The sequence below is a fragment of the Bombus affinis genome, chromosome 8 (assembly GCF_024516045.1).
Source record: "Bombus affinis isolate iyBomAffi1 chromosome 8, iyBomAffi1.2, whole genome shotgun sequence".
In the NCBI taxonomy this organism is placed as follows: domain Eukaryota; kingdom Metazoa; phylum Arthropoda; class Insecta; order Hymenoptera; family Apidae; genus Bombus; species Bombus affinis.
This window is the reverse complement of record NC_066351.1, coordinates 15,469,591-15,488,668: the sequence shown is the minus strand read 5'-3', so window position 1 is coordinate 15,488,668 and position 19,078 is coordinate 15,469,591. Positions and strand designations below refer to the sequence as shown.

The window sequence follows — 19,078 nt, the reverse complement described above, 5'->3', positions numbered from 1 at the left end:
TACTATTGGTGGCTGAAAAGATGACTTGTGATCTTTTATGCTTCCCTTTTAATCTATAAATGACATAGACGGCACTATCTCAATGACAAAAATACGCGTACGCTATTTTTAAGATTACACTATAAATCAATGAAATCTGCATTGCTTTGACTAGCCAACTCTTCAGCCACGAACGATGGTCTGTTTAAATAAAGTATCATTTCCAAAACTCACGATTAAAATCATAATAAATACGAAATAAACGCGCGTGTTCCAGTGGTGACGATGGCGAACGTACGGTATTATCTCGGGGATACCGTTTCCTGGGCCGAGTATTGCGAGTATCCTTGCCGATCCAGGCGCTGATGCTGCTGCTCCTCGGCGTCGCCTCTTTGGTACCATCCGCCGAAGAAGACTACAACTGCATGCTGTCGAACAACCTCGCCAGAAGCTTCACGCCAATGGTCGTCTATCCGAACGGGCCACCTCCTATCTAATGATAAAGAAACCTAATCTCGGACGCACCGATTTCGTAGGGCCCAGAAGAATGTTCAACCGAAATATTCAGAGAAGTCGCGGGAAGCGGAAACGCGAGATCGCGCACGATCTGCGTACATATGTACCTACTTAACTAGTCTGTCATATGGCGATCCATTGATGCACTCGATAAAAGAGATCAATAATAGATCTGATTTTTTCGTACGTCACAATTCTCTTCGAGATGGTCGAACGTTTAAGTAGAACTGTAATGTTCGACTATCTTGATGAGAAACAAGAAAAAAATGGTCAGACACATTCTTCTATAGACGATGATTTTACACGTAATAGACTAATCTAGACTGAAAGGGCTCATGTTGGGATATACTAAACTGAAATCCAAATTCCTTGGCCTTAAATCTAGTTGGATTAAAGCGTGTATAGCGCCTTTGATCCGACCACGTCCCAATGAAAGACTACGTTTAAAGACAGTACGAGCAACGATGTTTGCTATTCGAAAATTTAACGAATAATTCAGTTGTTCTTTCGTTGGATCTTTTTATTTGCCCTTAATATAAAATTCAATGATTTTCATTCGTTTATTCATCGTTGGTATTAAAGGTACAAATTTGTATATTCTTCGTTTGTATAAAATTTGTAATATAATTGGATTTTCTCGTAGACAAACTTCAAATAACAAATTGTAATTTTTTTAAAACTTGATTTCTATCTCTCGCTTCTAAAATTGTATAGATTATATTGAAGTAATACTTACGTTAAATACTATTTAACATATTGATGTCGACATACGTTAAAAATGTTACTTAACAAATATATTCCATGATAGCGTGATATTACATACAATACCAGTTCGACTTTATTTTTTATACGTTGCATTTATAACTCGAAGGAAAGTAGGCAAAGAGCGAAGCTCGATTTTGTATATCGAGAACGAAACGTCCACTGACCGATATTTCAGAGCGTGATCGCGGTTAACGCGATTAGTCATTGGTGCTAGCTCGACCGCTATAGAGAGAAACATAATAATTAATTATAATATATTATTATCATCGAGGTGTTTTCCAATTGTTCTTCTTTCCGTTCTTTTTTCTACGATTTCTTAGGGTAAACAATGGATAAGGGAAAAAGCGAAGAAGGGAAGGATAGAATAAAAAGAAAAATGAAAAAAAAAGACACAGACGTATCGCATAATAACCGAAATCGCATAATGAAATTACCAACGACACCTCGGACGAGGTGCAACTTTTTCGAACGAGAACGACACACTTTTGGATACGCACAAAAGGATCATGAGTTTATTATTCGAGGTACAAAATAAGAGAACGACTGTATTTAACGGCCCGCTAGTTTCGCTTCCTAATTTATCGATATCTTGCTTGCTGCGCGACCGAGCTTTGTTATGTATTTTTATAAGGACAGAGCTTTCCGAAGACGGTGTATGATCTGTCGATGTAATATAATTATAATAAATTAAAACCTATAGTGACTTCATTTTTTTCCTCCTTCTTTTACAAACACTATTTGTCTCCCGGTGGGGTTAATTCATTTTCAATGTCCAGAAAGAATTCTACGTTGTTGATCGTATACTATACAATTTTACTTATTCGCGAATAAAGCTTGCGAGGAAATTTACTATAGTGAAGAATTATTTAACGATAAACATCTAATATCTGTATCCTCGCTTACCATGCAACTACATACATGACGTATATACGTAGGATTAACATCGATCGAGAGTCTGTCAAATCGAAAACATCGTCAATTTACAAAGAAACCTCTGCAAATACCGCAGAGATGCTATTATTCGTAGATAAAGACGTTGTACGCATCAATGCTTCTTCTTTGAAATCACGGTCAATGAATAATTCAAAAAAAAAAAAAAAAAAAAAAAACAAATAAAAAGGAAGAGAAAATGAAGAGAGAAACCAATAATAATAGCTATTGGTTCATGTAAGGAATTAATTTCTGCTCGAAAGAAGGAATAAAGTCATGTGCTTCGTGATTCATTAATGATTACATGATATTTATAACACGCATTTATTAACACTCCGATTATCACCTGACTCGCCTTGAACCAGCGACGAGTCTAAGTAAAAGAGCAAACATTCGCGATCACGTGTATCCTTCGCGTGAATTCAAGTGCAGTTTGTTCGAAGGCATCGCGGTAATTAAGAATGATCTCTGGGATGCAATTATCACGATTGAAAGAAAGCGCGAGTCTCGCGGGCGCCACAATTAACTTTATCAGTGGCGCCTGAAGAAGCGCCGTTAAAAGGAGCATAAATTGGAATATGAGCTCCGCTTAAGTCTGGTGTTGACGCTCTGCGTTAACTACCCTGCAGGTTCATTATACTCAAGACGCGTTTATACTGCAACAGAAATGGCTCAATCGTTTCGCAATGTCGTACAAATTTTTCTCTTCCAATGATAAGTAAAATACGCAACGTTATAATGGTTTGAAAATTCCTTTCGAAAAAACTTTCGAAAGTTTTTCAAGGCGATCAAGTCAAGTGACGTATTCGCGAGGCATTTATGATTTAAAGATCGAGTAGACTACGTACAGTCGCTTAAAATACTCGCCGTCTGTAAAAATTATTCCATATTTTCTCCATCGCGATTATGTATAGAAATAAGTAGACCTTAATCTCATTGGGCATCTTATGCATACATACCTCGATCATTTGCAATCGCTTAAGTTAATGACATTTTGTTTGTAGAAGAAATAAGATGTCTAACGTTTTGTACCATTTAAAGAAATAAATTATATACTGTGAATGACTTCCTTTAAACATTGACACCCTCGTCGATTATAGGTTTGGCTATACTTATTACTAAAAAAAAATATTTTTAAATAATTACTGTCATCCTAATTTCAATTCCTTATTTTTCATTTATTTTACATATATAAATAGAAGAAAAAGGTCACAAAATAAATTAATAATCGGCATATCTCGTAAACTAAATTATATCCTTATGACTATTTTGTACAATTTTGTCATTCTTGATACTAATTTCTCTATCTCTCCTGTTTGCATATGTACCAACGTATACCTGTGTGTTATAACAAGTTGCGGTCGAGATCGAGATAATTCTCGCTAGTCGCATATCTGCATCTAAGGATCAATCTAATGAAGTCCATCCGCAGCTGCGTCGAATGCTGACAGGCTCGGGAGAGAGAGAAAAATGCAAAAAAACTGGACAGCATTTTGCGAACACTATCATTCAGGTCGTGTCCAGTGATAACGAAGGCGGCGGCACTTTTAGTGTTAACGGAACGTTAGTTTACGTAAGAAGATTTTTACACTTAGCTTACTTATCATTATACGACAAACGAACAGAAGCTGTTCAATCGTCGCATCCTCTGAGTCGTCTTAATCTTTGGTCGTCAGGTAGAAGAAACAATTGGATAAAATAAAATCCGAATAGTAGTTATGTCGAATTTGGATGGAAGAAAAACAAAAAGCTTGAACGACATCCCTAAAGTGTTCAAACGGCGCGATCGCGATGAGTCGAAAATTTTATCGAAAGTTTCTTTGGAAAACGTAGCCAGCGAACGATTTAGGATTTTAAATGTGAGAGGAGAGGACGCTTCTCATATTACAGTTCCAAAGCTCGAAGTCATAAAGCAAAGTGACAACGATGAATCGAGTAACACCGAGGATGAAGCGAACGAAGAGAATAGATTGAAAAAACCAGAAGTGCGGAAATTGGATGCCGAGGATAAAATAAAAAATACTTTTAAGGTAATTCCTTATTACATCTTCTGCTTCCTGTCAGATTTTTTTATTTCATTCCTTTCCGGTCAGCTCGATTTTTCAAATGTAAGTTTGGAGAAACAGAAACGGATTCTATCGATAATTGACAGTTTTCTGTCGCTCATTCTAATTACTCCGATGACCATCAGTTTTTGGAGAGGGACATGGACCTTGATGGATATCCATGCAGATATGTAAGTTTATTTATGCTCCGTCTAGACATACTTATTAACTATTGCGGTGATAAACGATGCGAAAAATCTATGAATAGATCGGAAGAACTGTTAGTAATTTTTGTCAATTAAAACGATTCGCTGTAATAGTCTAAATCACGCGGAAATAAAATTGAAAGAAAAAATGACAATAAAGTACACGTATAGAATTATGATTTTGAAATGTTCTAAGGTTCCCGGAATTGTTCACCTTCTTCTTGGGTATTCTAGTACACACGTGTTTTGCGATTATGAGGAATTTCCTGCACGATCGTGTGCTCGATATATCAAAAAGGAAAACTTGCCTGAATAAAACCTTTTGCAAGATCGTCCAAATTTTATACACATACGTCTTCGGTATTTCCTGCAATATGCACTGGAGAGGTGCTTGGATCATTTTCGACCACTTCTTCTTTCACAATATTTGGTGAGATCGGTAACTCGTATTTTATTTTAAAAAAATAATTCTAAAAATCGCGTTCCGCAGATCAGTCTCTCAAATAGATAATTTTAAAATTAATTAACGAATAAAAGATAGTAACGGAGATAAAGATAGGTTAATAAAAAGAATGACATTATACATTTTAGATCTGTACAGAAAAGGATAAAATAATTTATTTACATTTTAGAGGATCACATGGAGGATCACCTTATAGCTAGCAAATAGCTGGGATATATTGAGACGCGGCAAAAATAGTCTGTTAATCGTGTTTGATACTTTCATTTCCTATGCTAATCTTTATGTTCATCATGAACGCTTTTAAAGATAGTGAGCGTCTCGTGCAAGTAGAAATATGATGATAAAGAGTAATGTCTCAAAACTGACTTAAAACATTAACAATAGCATGCCAATTTTCCAGATATAATTAATCAGAGCTATATTGTAACTTCTAATTATTACGACTTATTTTTAAACCGTAACTATTTAATCCAACTTACTAGGTTGTTCCAAAAGTTATTTCTAATTCTTATTACTACAAAACGGATCATACATAATTCGATAAAATAATATAAAATAAAAAATCTTGTGCAACTATTATTTTCTTCTAAAACGAAACTAACTTTTGGGACAACCTAATATTTTTACAATAAAGCAATATTCCTGATTTCTTTTTATTAATACTCGTTAATTTTATCAATTTCCTTTAGGGTAACTGTAACCGCTACTTTGGCGCCAATGATAATTTTGGCGATCTTTCGATCAATTCGTAATGTTATAGCCATCCCTTCGGTGATCAACGTCGACATACTCACCTTCGTCTTTCGTTTTCCAACGAGGTATAAGATGGTAAGTTAATTAAAAATATATTTAAATTGTAGAATTATTGATATATTTCGTGATAAGATACACGAAAGATCTAGCAATCGTTACACGTGTGTAAAGAAAATAGAAAAAATTGTAATAAATGACCAGTTATGTAAATAAAAATCTTGATGAGGAATCCGAATTGTAGAAATCTCACGATTTTTCTTGGCACTTTGGGAAATATTTCAATCGCTGTTAGATACGGATATCAGTGTAAGAGTCGATGAGAAAAATAAATGTTCATCAAGAGTTCTATTTCACAGATTGTATATCTCCTCACGAGAGGAGACCTTATCAATTGGTAAAGTGATCGAACAAAATCTGCGATGCCGTATTACTTAAGTATCGCAATCGATTGTCAAACGGTTCTAAAGCCGAATTTTCATTGGGAATATTCCGTGAATATCATTCGTACGATTAGATTCGTGAATTGTAAGAATCACAAAAATACATGTGCATAAAACAGGTATTTTAATTATTCAAATATATAAGATGTGTTTGACTATTATATTAACGATGATAAATGATCTGATCTGATTCGATTCGATTATCTATTAACCGATCACATAACGATACGGAAAAATAAATCATGATAATATGAAATTTACTATTAAAAAAATTACCCCACTTATCGGGTTTGTAGTAAGCTTTGTATCACAACGTACAATCTTTTAATATGGCGAGAGAAAGCTATTATTAGACTACAAGAGTTATCATGTTATCTGACAGGCACGTTATCTATTCATTGACGCCTCTGAATCGTGAAAATCGTGTGCATCTTCGTAGAACGAAAGAACTGCAACGAAGAATCTCACAGGCTTGAAATGGAGGAGTAAGACTTGTAATAATCGAGACAAAATATTATCAGCATGAAAGTTATTAAATACCGTCGACTAATGTTCTCGTTCAATTAACTTTAAACTGATATTATACAACTTAACTAAACACGAAGAGCAACGTTGGCTTTAACATCAGATCCTGATTCTTGTAGTTGAGAATATTGACAATATATATTATAAATATATGTATTGATAGTCCGAGAGCACCCATAGCCATTTTTCATGAAACAAAAGAAGAAACAAGAATCAATTAACAGTTTGAACAACAACATTCTTACGTGTTACGTTCCAAGAGAAAATATAATTCTATCCATTGGATGAAACAAGAGAAAAAATAAAATAAGGCAAAGATCAAGAGCTGACTAGCAATTTAAAAAATAAGGATCTTACTTGTGCAATGACCATTAAAAGTACGATGATCCTAACATATCTCTGTGATTCCCAATGGCGGATTGAACATACAGAGTCGTAGGTGTCTGAGATCCGAGTAGACGCTGGAATATTTTTTTCTCAACGTTTGACAAAAGGCTGTCACGAAGGGAAAAAGAAGAACATGACAGGTCAAGGTAGATAGTCGTAATCCAAGCTTGATTGGTGTACAAAAAGGTGCCGATTAGCGATGCGTTGGATAAAAGCCCGATGAAACTAGCAGACAGGAAACGCCACTCAAAAAAATGAGGCTTCAAGGTGGTTCAGGCCTCTTCTCTTCGGCTACTATCTTGTTTCTTATCAGTTAACACCGGGTTTCCCGGATTTGTTAATTAGCGCCTGACTGTCGCGTATACGTCGATCACGATTTACGTGACTGTCATACTGTAGGCTGATAAAGTACACCGGTTCAGGTTCAATTAAAATTTCCTCCTTGCTACCAGTCCGCGATATCGTCTGATGACACTAACAGCCGCTAATTGCCGTTCAAGATACTTGGTCGAGGGATAAACATGTATATGAAATGTTTTAATAAAGCGTTATTAATAATTATGTGTAGAAGGCGAGTAAAGTAAGACGATCTTAAGCCGATGCCTAAATCGAATGTCATCTGATTTAAAAAATCATAAATGATCTTCGAATCACGTAGGAAAAAGGAAGAAGACTGGTTGAGGTGCTCTCAATTTATCTCATAATGGAGTGTACTCGTGTCTGCATAGGGAGAGTCATTAAGCAGCTCATGTACTTGACAAACGAATACTAAATTGGACTCAGACGATGATCAGGCCAGAACAAACGAACTTTCTCATTTTTCATTCAAAAGACACTATTTTCAAGCGTATGAAAGTCTAGAGAGCAGCTGAAGAGAGCACGTCATCGTTGATAATTATGTACATAGTTTCTTATGCGCTATTTCTAACATTTTCGTTGCATTCTGATCGCAGATTAGGATCAAATGTACTCGATGCAAGGGATGATCTATGATATTCTATATCACGTAACCTAACAGAATACGAATAGCTAGACAATTACAGTCAATACATTTATTTGTGTTAAATGCATGATTTCCAAAATAACACAGGATGATATCTGCGATTACAAGGTATTTGATACGATGCAAAGTATTTGGTACCATATTTTTTCACCTTTGCGTTATTTTTTACATTTTCGTAATCATTCTTCCCATTCGGAGACCTTGGAAAGGAAACGATGCCTTTGAACTTTCTTAGAACTGGTCGATGGTGGGTGTCGAAAGCTCGTACCCGCGTTCGTTCATCAAGCGTGCACGTAGCTTTAGCGACCTATGGGTGGGGGGTTGTGAGAGAGATCGAGGAAGGAAGGGAAGAGAGCAGAGCAGAGCACCGTACTATTCTCTATGCCATGGCCCGTGTGACGAAGCTGTTCATGATAATGCGATAGTGTTGGTCTGTGCTTAGCACTTGATAAAAGATAGCGGTGACTGAACAGATGTCAGTACTCACCCGCAGCCCGACCTGTCGGTTGACGGTCTCACGTATCTCGCCCCGTGTGCATCCGTGCATCATCCACGGCGAAGTATTACGCTCTTGCGATTGCGATCCTCGAGAAAGTGAACGATAACACGAAAGCTTGGAGACGCAAGCGAGACGTTTTACGCGAACGAGATTGTGAAGAATCGAGAATATTGCCAAAATTATCGTTTCTTTTTTATTAGTTACGATAGGCATCGACCCTGGAATAGACCAGATGCGTTTCTGTGCGATGTCAAAGTTTCTGGAAGTCTGAAAATGTCGAGAGAAAACTACGACATCTATTTCGACTTTGTATATACTGTTCGAGAAAATCGTTCCCTAAAGAATTTCGTGCAAGCAACAAACGAAGCTTCTTCGATAGGATGATCACTGCGATCCAGAGACAGTATTACTTTAAGAAGATCCGCTGCAAAGCTTGATCGTCAAGCCGGAAATCGTCCAACAGAATCTCGACTAACCTCGAATACTCGCGTAGTTAGAAGCAATAATGTGGAGTTATGGCTAAGATACTCGACTCGACCCGAGACGAAGGATCAACAGTGAGATTAAACCTAAACATCGGTCGGTAAGGAATCGTCAACGTCGAAGACGTGATTGTTTGTCTGAGTTCGTTTAAGATCGTTGAGCACCGTCTGGAGACTCGTCGCGGGAAGTAGTCGCCGCCGTTTTGAATTGAACTTGACAACGATCGTGATTGAACGAGGCTCAATTGGAAGACCAAAGAACAGCTTTTCTCGTCGAATAATGAGAGGCTCTCGGTGGAATTCTTCGAAAGCTCGACCCGAAGGCGTGCACCACCAAAGAGAGCGTACCATCACAGCCTCGAATCATGCATGATGAGCGGTGCGACTAGGCTCGATCAGGATTGGATGAGAATGGTCGAGTTACGCGGTGGCACCGGTATGACGAGCGGGCTAAGCGGTCGGTCATCGAGTCGTTTTCATTACACGATACTCACTATTTTGGACACTGTGTTCTCGGCTACTGTGGCCGCCCCGGCGGTGGTTGGTTACTGGAGAGGTACCTGGGGCTTGAGCGACGTCTACGTCTATCCGGAGGATTCGGTTCTCAGCAGTTTGACCTCGTTTGTGATCGGTTTCATAGGGTTGTTCGCGTTCAACGTTTCTCAGAATGTCCTGAACGAGCTTTTACACCCGGACAAACACAGATTGTCGTATTACGTCGGATCCAGACTTTACACGGCCGTATTCGGCTTTTGCTGCGTAAATGCATGGCGTGGCGCCTGGCAGGCCCTCGACCTGTACACGGAACACACAGCGAGCACCGTTTTCGCCACCACCGTCGTTAGCCTTCTAGCATTGGCGATCATGCGTGCCATCAGGAACATTTCCGCGCCACCGTTCTCCCTTTGCTTGGACTCGTGTCCCGGATACTTCGAAGTGCAAACCATGTTTCGCGTGAATGTAAGTAACTGATCGTTCGTACACCGTAGAAACGTAGAAACGTGAAGCTGAAAGAGGAAGAGTCCGATAGATCGCTTATAATTATTATTCAAGATCGAATCAAGTTTGTAGGAAGCTTTTAGAATAGAACTTTGATGAAATATCGTCTCACGAAAGACAAACTCGATTTTGTATTCCGTGTAGCGATATCTTCCTCGATTATTAATAGACTACGGACTTCTATGCAAATTTATATTTCTGAGAATACAATTAAGAAGGTAAAACCCTGGAAGAAAATTGTTTAAAGCATTATAAAATTCCAAGCATTATAAAAAACAGTATACTTTGGATATTTCATTTATTTTTCCGTACTATGTGCACTCTGTGCAATTTTGCATCTTCAAATTTCTTATAAGTGCAAAAAAATCCGCAGTCTAATCGTTATCTTTCAATGCTTTATGTAATAAGCGATACAGAGTAATTATCGTAAATTACGAGGCAAACAAACTATACTTTCTAACTATTCTTTTTTCGTTTTCCACGTATCGATTGCTTCCTTTAATTCTTTTTGCATGAACAAGTGATGGAAATGATAATTTAAACCGCTATCAATTATGACAAGGATCCAAACAAGAACCTATGTGTGTTTCCGAATTCTCGAATTTTCAAATTTCTAAGAGCGAGATCGCAGAAAATTTTCTATTCTTGCTACGAGAACGGTATATACCCTTCTTGCTTTGTTTCGATTATCTTCATATTCTACCATTCTGTTTCACCGATATTATTATGGGTGACAAGTAACGCGACTGAATGAAATTACCCGCAAGGCTACGAAATCTCGTGAACCATTCGTATCTTTTGAAAATATGAATATTCAAAGCTACGCTATCAAACATATATTTCTATCGAGATTAACGTACATATTATAAAACGCCATCATACACATGGTCTTTCTTTATGATCAGCTTGAAAATCATAGCAATGTAACTAAATTTTTAAGAATATAATTTAAAATATAGACCATTGTTTTACTCGCTAAACATTATAACGAATATTAAACTTTGAACATTACATTCTTGCATATTATGTTCATTCTAAACATTTTCGCACTTTCGAGTTACCTATAAATGTATAAAAATCGCTGGTTTGGTCATAACTTTTTTCTCTGCTTCGACACAATGAATCTCTTAGAATGATAAACGCGGAATACTATTTTATGGAAAATAGCAATGGATTGTCTTACACTACTACGATTCTCAATCCTGCAGATATTGATCGGTTGAATCTTAAGTCGGTTGTGTCTTACGGTCTTATAAACGAATTAAAAAGATCGCAAAAATCGTCAAATAATCGACTCGTCTGGGCAAAAATGATCACGAACACCGATGCTTTTCATTGAAAACGAAAGGGGGCTAAATGTTAAGTAGGAAACGTAAGAGGTCTAGACAGCGTGTTTTGACGCATCGGTGAAGCTGGAGCCGTGCGATGCACGGCATCGATGCGATGTGCAAGGTATAAGCACAGTTTCCGGCTGACTCTCCCAATACTCGAACGGCATCGCGTCCGTGCAGTTTGCACACGCACGAGCACGGCCTGCAACCGCAATTTTCGATGTTTTAACCTTTCTCCTTCGATCGAACGAAACTCGAATGGAGAATCGAACGGTAAGATACACGAATTACACGCTTCTGTCTATATTTCATATCTCTGACACGAGTGTTTCTTTATCTAAATTTTTCTAAAGAAATATTTATCTAAAGTTTGCCGAATGATGAATGGAGGATGAAAGAATGAGAATAGAACACAACTGGTTTTATAACTTGGAATTTTTAAGCGATATTTTATGTTGCATATTACGTATATATATATTCTAAAGATTTGGGAGGAATTTTAAAACATTCTGATAGTTCTTTTTAGTTAGACGGTTCTTCTTAGATTTGGCTTTTGATCGATCGTTGTTTTATTTAATCGATGTCTAGAAATGATTTATCGAAGATGATAACGAAGAAGAGACGCAGCGGGATGATCTTGAATTAATTATCGCTCGGTTGAGTCCTCTCCGTCACTTAAAAATCGAGGACAGAAGGGTGTCGCGAAAAGTCGACGTGTGATAATACACTCCGATGAAAGTTTACCTCACAAATGGTTCGTCGACCGGAAAATTCTTGTACCTTTGATTTATCGAAATGATTCTCTTCCTCAAAAGTGAACCGTGGCTCGAACGATAGATTGCAGAGTGTTCGAGTAAAGAACGGTTTAGTTAAAATGTGCATCGCGTTAAGAAATCAAGCTGGACGTTTTCAGATAGACATGTTTTTACACCTTTATCAGATATTATTTGAATAGACATCGTTTTTGATGCTTCGGTTTATATTGTTTTAAACGTCTCCTTCCACAATTTTCACTTCTCGTAATACTGCAATGTCATAGCAATATCCCCATCCCTTTTCGACGTGCCAGCAATTTAATGTTCAATGAATCAGTGAATTTAGGGAAGCGTGAGTTAGCGATCCGCGTGAAGAAATCATCATGTACGAACGATGTTTCTAGTTTATCTTACGATGACCGATACAAAGTTAGAATAATTTTGGAAGATTAAAGGAAATAGGCGGGAAAGTCTAGAAACATCAGGAATAGAATAATAATAAGCTTTCATGAAATAAATTTCGTTCGCCTGGAAATGGAATCGCAACCCTCTCGAGACTGACGATACGTCTCAAGGTAATTAGGTAATTTTTCCACAAACTTCTCCGAATTGTTATAATTTTCCCTCTCAGAATTGAGACTTCCTAAAACAAATGGCTCCGTTAGAAGTATGACTATATGAATTTGTTTTTGAAAAATCAGACATCTCGTAATTATATGTCGTAATAGCAAAATTATGAAATTTTCAAAAGATGAAGTTGATCGGTTTTACATATTACTTTGTTTATTGTTAAAAAAAGATACTCAATTCTAAATATAGCATTTTCGCAAAAATCTTATATATTTATTTTGTAGAATAAACAACGAACTCTATTTTTGTCATAAATAATCTTTGACGTAAGCGATACGCGATTAGCAATAGCTACGCGTTGTTTATCATAGTTCCCGCTCTCTTCAAACATTTCCCGATTTCTCACCTGCAAATGATGTTTATCTATTATTTATGTTGTCTGATTGCAGAACACGAGAGACTGGTCGTTGTACTTATTGGACTGTGCCTTCAGCGTTGGAGTGGTTGGTACGTTGGTTGTGTTCGTTTGGAGAGGTGTCTGGATACTTTTCGACCTCTATCTTTTTCCCAAAGATCGAGAATATTCTGCGATCGGGTCTCTCGTGAGTATTATTATTGCTTCTTCTCTCTTTTTTATTTTAATAAACAATAAGTGATCTTAACTCTGTTACGGTTCTCGAATTTTTATGTCAAGAAACAAACAAATTTTGCACGTTGCACATACGTATAAACAACGATATTTTCATATGTTCTTAGAACTTAAGAAATTTTTCAACGATAGAAACGTAGCATTTTTATTATGAACAATAATTTCTTAGCGACGATAATCATCGTCGAAGAATAATTGAAAAAGTCAATCGCTTTTACTTAAATTGACGAAAGTGAAAAAGCTCTTAATGTTTACAAATCTCAGTGTGATTATTTAACACAAAACACCAATTGATATGGCTGATTAATAAAGATTTGAAAAGAAAGCGAAGAAAACTCGATCTCATCCTGAAGATTGTCCACGTTACGATAGTCTATTCACCTCAGATCGCGCGAATCCGTGAAAATGCGGTGTGCGTACAAACATTCGATAAAGCAGTGTCCTATCGAACGAACGCGTGTCATCGGGTGTCATTAGCAATCACGTGTTGAACGACATTTTGAAACGTGCCACCTACGCAGAGCGCAGTGAGCGGCACGCCGTTGGTCCGATTGTATAATTGAATATTCGCCAATTGTATGATTGCGAGGGCACATGACAAAACCGTTCACGTATGTATGTGTTCGCAAAGACACTTTATTACGGACTGCATTTACTTGTCTGAATACGTTGCGGAGAGAACGCGGTCAACGAGAGGATTTGTTTAATTTTTCAATAATGACGATCGTTGATCTCCAGTCGGAGACCTATACTCGATGCGATTAAACCGTTCTGTTCGAAATTCCTATCGAAATTCTCCATTCAAATGGTTCTCTCAGGGTGTCTTCGGACGATCAACAATATTATCAATATTTCAAGATTCTCAACGAAAATATGGTATATCGATAAATATTAACAATATGTAACGATAGTCTGAGCGCACCCTCGTAGTATCTCTAGTAGGTGGATGCGTGTTCTGATGAAAGAAACATCTGAAGATCGGAATGTGTATATTTATAAAAATCTGTATGTTTGATTACTCTGAATCCTCTTGTACAGTAGTTTACTAGCTAATAATATCAGTAGATCGATAGATGACAAGTTGTGGTTTATAGATTCCTCAGTCGTAATTCTATAATTTTACGTTAAACAAAGTAGTTAGCTAAATTTAATGATATAAAAGAATCAAATAGAAAAGAATCGATCGATATTACTAATTTGTGACCCGTAAAATTTCATTCATAATAGTTCAATTCTGTAAGAAACTCCTGCAGGACAACAGTCAAAACGTGCATCCACTGTAGCCATAGTCTTATTCTTTGATTTTGCGCAATCGTGTCGCGTGCCATATCGTTCATCGATCACTCGTCGTTTAAGTTTCGTTGTTCTTCTACACGGACGATCGTGAAATTCTTTCTACAACGTTGGCAAACACAGATGAGCGCACATAAATATTTCGACATTGTGAGCACAAGCTCACAACCCGTGGAATTATTCGGTTGCAAAATGATATTCAATTGGCGCCATGTATCCTGGCGACAACAATAACATTCGACTGTTGCGACTTTTTCCCCGCTGGTTGATTGGCGGAGAATAAAAAACGCGATCGCGGCGTGTTCGAAAGAAATCTGACGCGACATACGTCTGGCCGATGCGAACGATAAGATTTGTCTAGAAATCAGGTAATTGTACCAGTTCAATGTATAGTATAGCATTGATGAAGGCATGAATTCGAGTTATCGAGAGAAAGATCGACGATGTAGGATAACTTGGAGCAAATAAAATCGAATTGCAATACTTTGGCTTTTAATTTATCGATTTCGATAATTCCAGATTCATGTAAAAAAATAAATAAATTTCGCGGCGCCAGTCTTCTTCTTTATCAATGCTGCTACTGGATGAATGATCGATTTTTAAAGTAGATCAATATCTGCGGTACGAAATCAGCATTAGGGTATTTTCACAATGTCCGGTTTTCGCCGTCCGATTTTCATCGTCCGGTTGAAAATGAATGTTGGCTGATCACCAGCCAGTATCACGCTCTTGTTCTACACCGTCGTGTCGATTACGTGTGTAGTCGAGTGGCAATAAAATTATATAATAAAAACAAAATAATAAAAGAGCCCGGTGGCATAGAAAACGAGCATTATACCGGCGGGTAATCGGCAAAAATTTATTTTCAACCGGACAATGTGAAAATGCCCTCGTAACGTAAATATTCGTTGATCGATCGACGTTCGTTTCATACGACTATTCTCCTGATGCAACTGTTTCTTAGGAAGTTTGGGAAACAAATCTGAATAGGAAAATAAATCGTCTTGTTACGCTTATCGAAGGTTAACGCATCGGTTTAAAATGCAAAGATAAGAGTAGCTTATTGTTATTTTAAAAAACACTTATGCGCGATCATTGATAATATCACGATGGTATTTACTCGACGATGCTCGATATCAGTTTGATAACTGATTCAATGAACCTTCCAAATATTGTCGGATGAAAGTTTGAGTGGATGAAGTCCGTTTGAAAGATTTGGCAGAATTTTTCGAATAATGTGAAATTCTCGAATCGTGTTTGAAATCCTTACGAGAAATCTACCAGATACGATTTGCACGATGATGGCGATAATGTAAATCCTCAAGAGGGTCGATGATTGCGCGAGGGTCATCCAATTCACGCATTTACTCGCTCGTAATGCCGCTTCGAAACCGTGAAACAGCGGCCAACTATTTGTCGTCGGTTGATTCGCTGAAAACTCTGATCAACGAGAACGAAAACGTCATTGACGGGCTCTTTTCTCGGCAAAGTCGATCGAGTGCATCAGACAAACGGAACGAAATCGACTGTAGGATTTGTCAAAAGACGAATTGTAATTTTTCCTTATAAAAAGATTGATATAAGAAAGAGAAAAAGATCAACCTGATCCTGTATAAGAATATCGACTTACGAGTAACATAAATCTTATTTCATTCGCTTCTCGCTGTACTTATTATATTTTTATATATAGAATTTCAAGAAATAAGAAATAAGAAACATGCCAAAGAGAAGAGAAATCGAATCGAATACTAAAAAATATTCACAAAGGGAAGAAAAGGCATAAAAATGGGTTTCAAAGATGTAACAATGAAATAAAAAAAAGTAATACAAATGGAGCAGCTGGAAATATAAAAGACAACATTCGGCAATTGTTTCATCTAAAATAATTCTGAGTCACTTTGATCAAGGATATTATTATCAAATTGGTAAATCGGGACACCTAAAATGAATAATTTGCAACTGCCAATGGTTCTCTCTGTTTATTATATATTTGAACAATTGTCGGGTGCAATTGCAGGCCATCGGATACATGATAGTGACGGTGACGTTTTCCTTGCAACCATTGATGCGGTACGCGTGTGCTCGTCTTCAAGGCTGGGCCCGTTTAATAGCGGCCGATGGTTTCCTGCTGCTCAGCTTCCTGGGCACGGTGAATGTTTGGCGTGGCATCTGGAACGTATTGGATCTGTGGCTGGTCCCGGATAACCGAGAATTGTCCTGTTGGATCACCCACGTTGGGTGCTTCGTATTCCTCGTACTTCTCAACTGCAGCAATTCCATCCTCGTTCGCGGCGTTTACATCGACGCCGAGGAGGACGACGGCAAATGCGTCGTATTTCCTTGCCACTATCTTCGATTATTCTTCAAGGTTAGCCCATAGATGAAATCTGATTAGTTTTGACTTTATTTAGACTTTAATTTTATTAAAGAAAAAGATTGCAAATTACATATCGCCTGAATGTAATTTGCATTCCTAATGCATTAATGATCGACTATTTTTCATTTTGGCTTGCTTATGATCAAAGGTCATTATTCACTTGAGATATATAGCGATATAGATTTCAATACATCGGTCTAAACGAACAATGATCGTTTGCTTGCAGGTCGAACGCGAGAAGAAGGAAGCGAGACGACGAAACCTGCTGGTTGCCTCGAAGGACTTTCGGCCTCGACCAGATGGAAATACCAAAGACACGGAAAATGGAGCGCTTCTATCGAACAGCACCGCCACGACTATCCTACCAACGAATCCTGAATCTCTCGTCTAATATAAACACCGAGGAAACAAGACTCCAAGAATTCGACTGAATTCCCTTTCTGATACTCTCGCCGATCCTCGTGCAATATCAAAACACAGAAAGAAAAACCTGCTATGGAAGGAACATACTTTAAGAGGAATCGGTTTATACTATTTTGTGCTCTCGGCCAGTGATTGTATTAAGTGATAAGTTCAGGGTCACGGAAACTTTTCCAACACAAACAGAATACACGGGCTTCGTATTGAAGTCGTCGAGAAGTTTGTAAAGCATCAACGAGTAGACAGGTAGACGATGGAATAAACGCAACGAATAGTGAAATAGCCGTATAGATCGACAGATAAACATAGGTAGACACGCAGATAGATGCTTAGAACACCGATTTAAGTTAATCGAATAGGTAAATCGATATGGAAGAAAAGAGAACGGAATCGGGCAAGTTCGCACGATGAATTCAGCGAATGACTGTGAAAGAGTGACGATTATATGTATATAAGGGACTGTGTGCATGCATGTGTATGCGTGTGTGTGAGTGGGTAGGTGAATGTATAAGTACAAGAAACCGAATGTATATAATTCTGACTTGGTGCATGCTTCGAGTGCGGATCTGTGCGAATGCATCCGGAGACGTCGACGAGACGAAACTGAACTTGCTTTGTTCACGACAGCGTACACACAGGCGTGTCGTTAGAAGGTACGTGTATACACACGGTATGGAAACATGTACATGGCGATTACTACTCGACGATTCATTCAAAATTCAGACGAATCCGTGCGCTTTGATTGGAACGCTGGTTCAGAGATCGAATCATCGTGCGTTTTTTCGTGATAATGTAATTGTGAAATCGATATGACACAGTGAAATATGAAAGATCGATGGACGATTAAACGAACGTGTTTGATCGGCGAATGTTTCAACTATCCGTGACCCGATTAATTTACTCAACCGATTTATTTCACGTGAAACGATTAGTTAATAAGGACTCGTGATTATTTGAAATAAATAACGAGAGAATATCACAAGATGAAAAGTGTTCGTCAGCGTCGATTCCATAGGATTTCTAGTCATCGTTAGTCGCCACTCTCATCGTCGATGCTCCGTTCGATCGAGCATTATCGAATTTAACCTTTGTCCGAACGCTAATGATTATGAAGAGCGTACGCTTGTGATCCTAGCGTTAGATGAGACCTTGATGATGACAATGGTAATAGACTGGATACGATCATTATAAATGGGTTATAACCTTCTCCCCCGCATCCTGTACACCCCGCAGATTTTGCTCTTGTACATCAATTACGACGTCATGGCGTACTAATAATTAATTAACTGGAATAATGACGGGACAATGGGCGGCTGGCACATCGATGGGAAGTGGCTAGTTCGACGATAAGCGGCTGCCCTCCTGGCCTACATTTAATATTTTCACAATGAACAATGTGCCAGCCGTTGCACCGGAAGTCCGACGTCCCGCAGAAAACCGGAATCGATCGCGGTCGATTAAAAAAGCCAACGAATCAAAATGTTAATTATCGCTCGAACGCTCGAACATCGTTCTCTAAACACGCATATTGCCATCGCAAGATTCTGCAGGCTGTTTCATATGACAGGAGCAACGATATACACACATATATTTATACGCTCGTATACGCGACTTTTACCACATTCGTTGAAATAAAAAAGAAAGAATTAAACTTACGAACCTTCAGCTTTATATTATTTATATCGTTATTA

The 19,078-nt window shown here is 37.9% G+C and overlaps 3 protein-coding genes across 3 annotated transcripts in view; all 3 read left to right on the top strand.

Moving 5' to 3' along the window:
* LOC126919717 (muscle-specific protein 300 kDa-like) overlaps nucleotides 1-1,968 on the top strand; it is a 40,010-nt gene extending 38,042 nt beyond the window's left edge. Inside the window, exon 18 of the mRNA XM_050729233.1 lies at nucleotides 257-1,968. Coding sequence (XP_050585190.1) covers nucleotides 257-476 — 220 coding nt within the window. The 3' untranslated portion in view covers nucleotides 477-1,968. The remainder of the gene's footprint in view (nucleotides 1-256) is intronic.
* Nucleotides 1,969-2,108: 140 nt separating this feature from the next.
* LOC126919770 (uncharacterized) lies at nucleotides 2,109-5,950 on the top strand. The gene is made up of 5 exons (XM_050729357.1): nucleotides 2,109-3,763; nucleotides 3,867-4,220; nucleotides 4,284-4,426; nucleotides 4,638-4,871; nucleotides 5,594-5,950. Exons 2-5 carry the CDS (start codon nucleotides 3,909-3,911, stop codon nucleotides 5,739-5,741), a joined length of 837 nt encoding a protein of 278 aa, XP_050585314.1. The 5' UTR covers nucleotides 2,109-3,763; nucleotides 3,867-3,908; the 3' UTR covers nucleotides 5,742-5,950.
* Nucleotides 5,951-8,455: 2,505 nt separating this feature from the next.
* On the top strand, nucleotides 8,456-19,042 carry LOC126919760 (uncharacterized). The gene is made up of 4 exons (XM_050729347.1): nucleotides 8,456-9,953; nucleotides 13,098-13,250; nucleotides 16,608-16,958; nucleotides 17,194-19,042. The coding sequence occupies exons 1-4, from the start codon at nucleotides 9,363-9,365 to the stop codon at nucleotides 17,356-17,358; spliced, it is 1,260 nt and encodes a 419-aa protein (XP_050585304.1). The 5' UTR covers nucleotides 8,456-9,362; the 3' UTR covers nucleotides 17,359-19,042.
* Nucleotides 19,043-19,078: the final 36 nt, after the last annotated feature.

Coding starts and splice junctions, on each gene's coding strand:
- LOC126919770 (XM_050729357.1), top strand. CDS start 3,909: ATGTCGAATTTGGATGGAAGAAAAACAAAAAGCTTGAACGACATCCCT. Junction 4,221..4,283: donor AAATAAAAAATACTTTTAAG/GTAATTCCTTAT, acceptor CTTTCCGGTCAG/CTCGATTTTTCAAATGTAAG. Junction 4,427..4,637: donor ATGGATATCCATGCAGATAT/GTAAGTTTATTT, acceptor AAATGTTCTAAG/GTTCCCGGAATTGTTCACCT.
- LOC126919760 (XM_050729347.1), top strand. CDS start 9,363: ATGATGAGCGGTGCGACTAGGCTCGATCAGGATTGGATGAGAATGGTC. Junction 9,954..13,097: donor AAACCATGTTTCGCGTGAAT/GTAAGTAACTGA, acceptor GTCTGATTGCAG/AACACGAGAGACTGGTCGTT. Junction 16,959..17,193: donor ATCTTCGATTATTCTTCAAG/GTTAGCCCATAG, acceptor GTTTGCTTGCAG/GTCGAACGCGAGAAGAAGGA.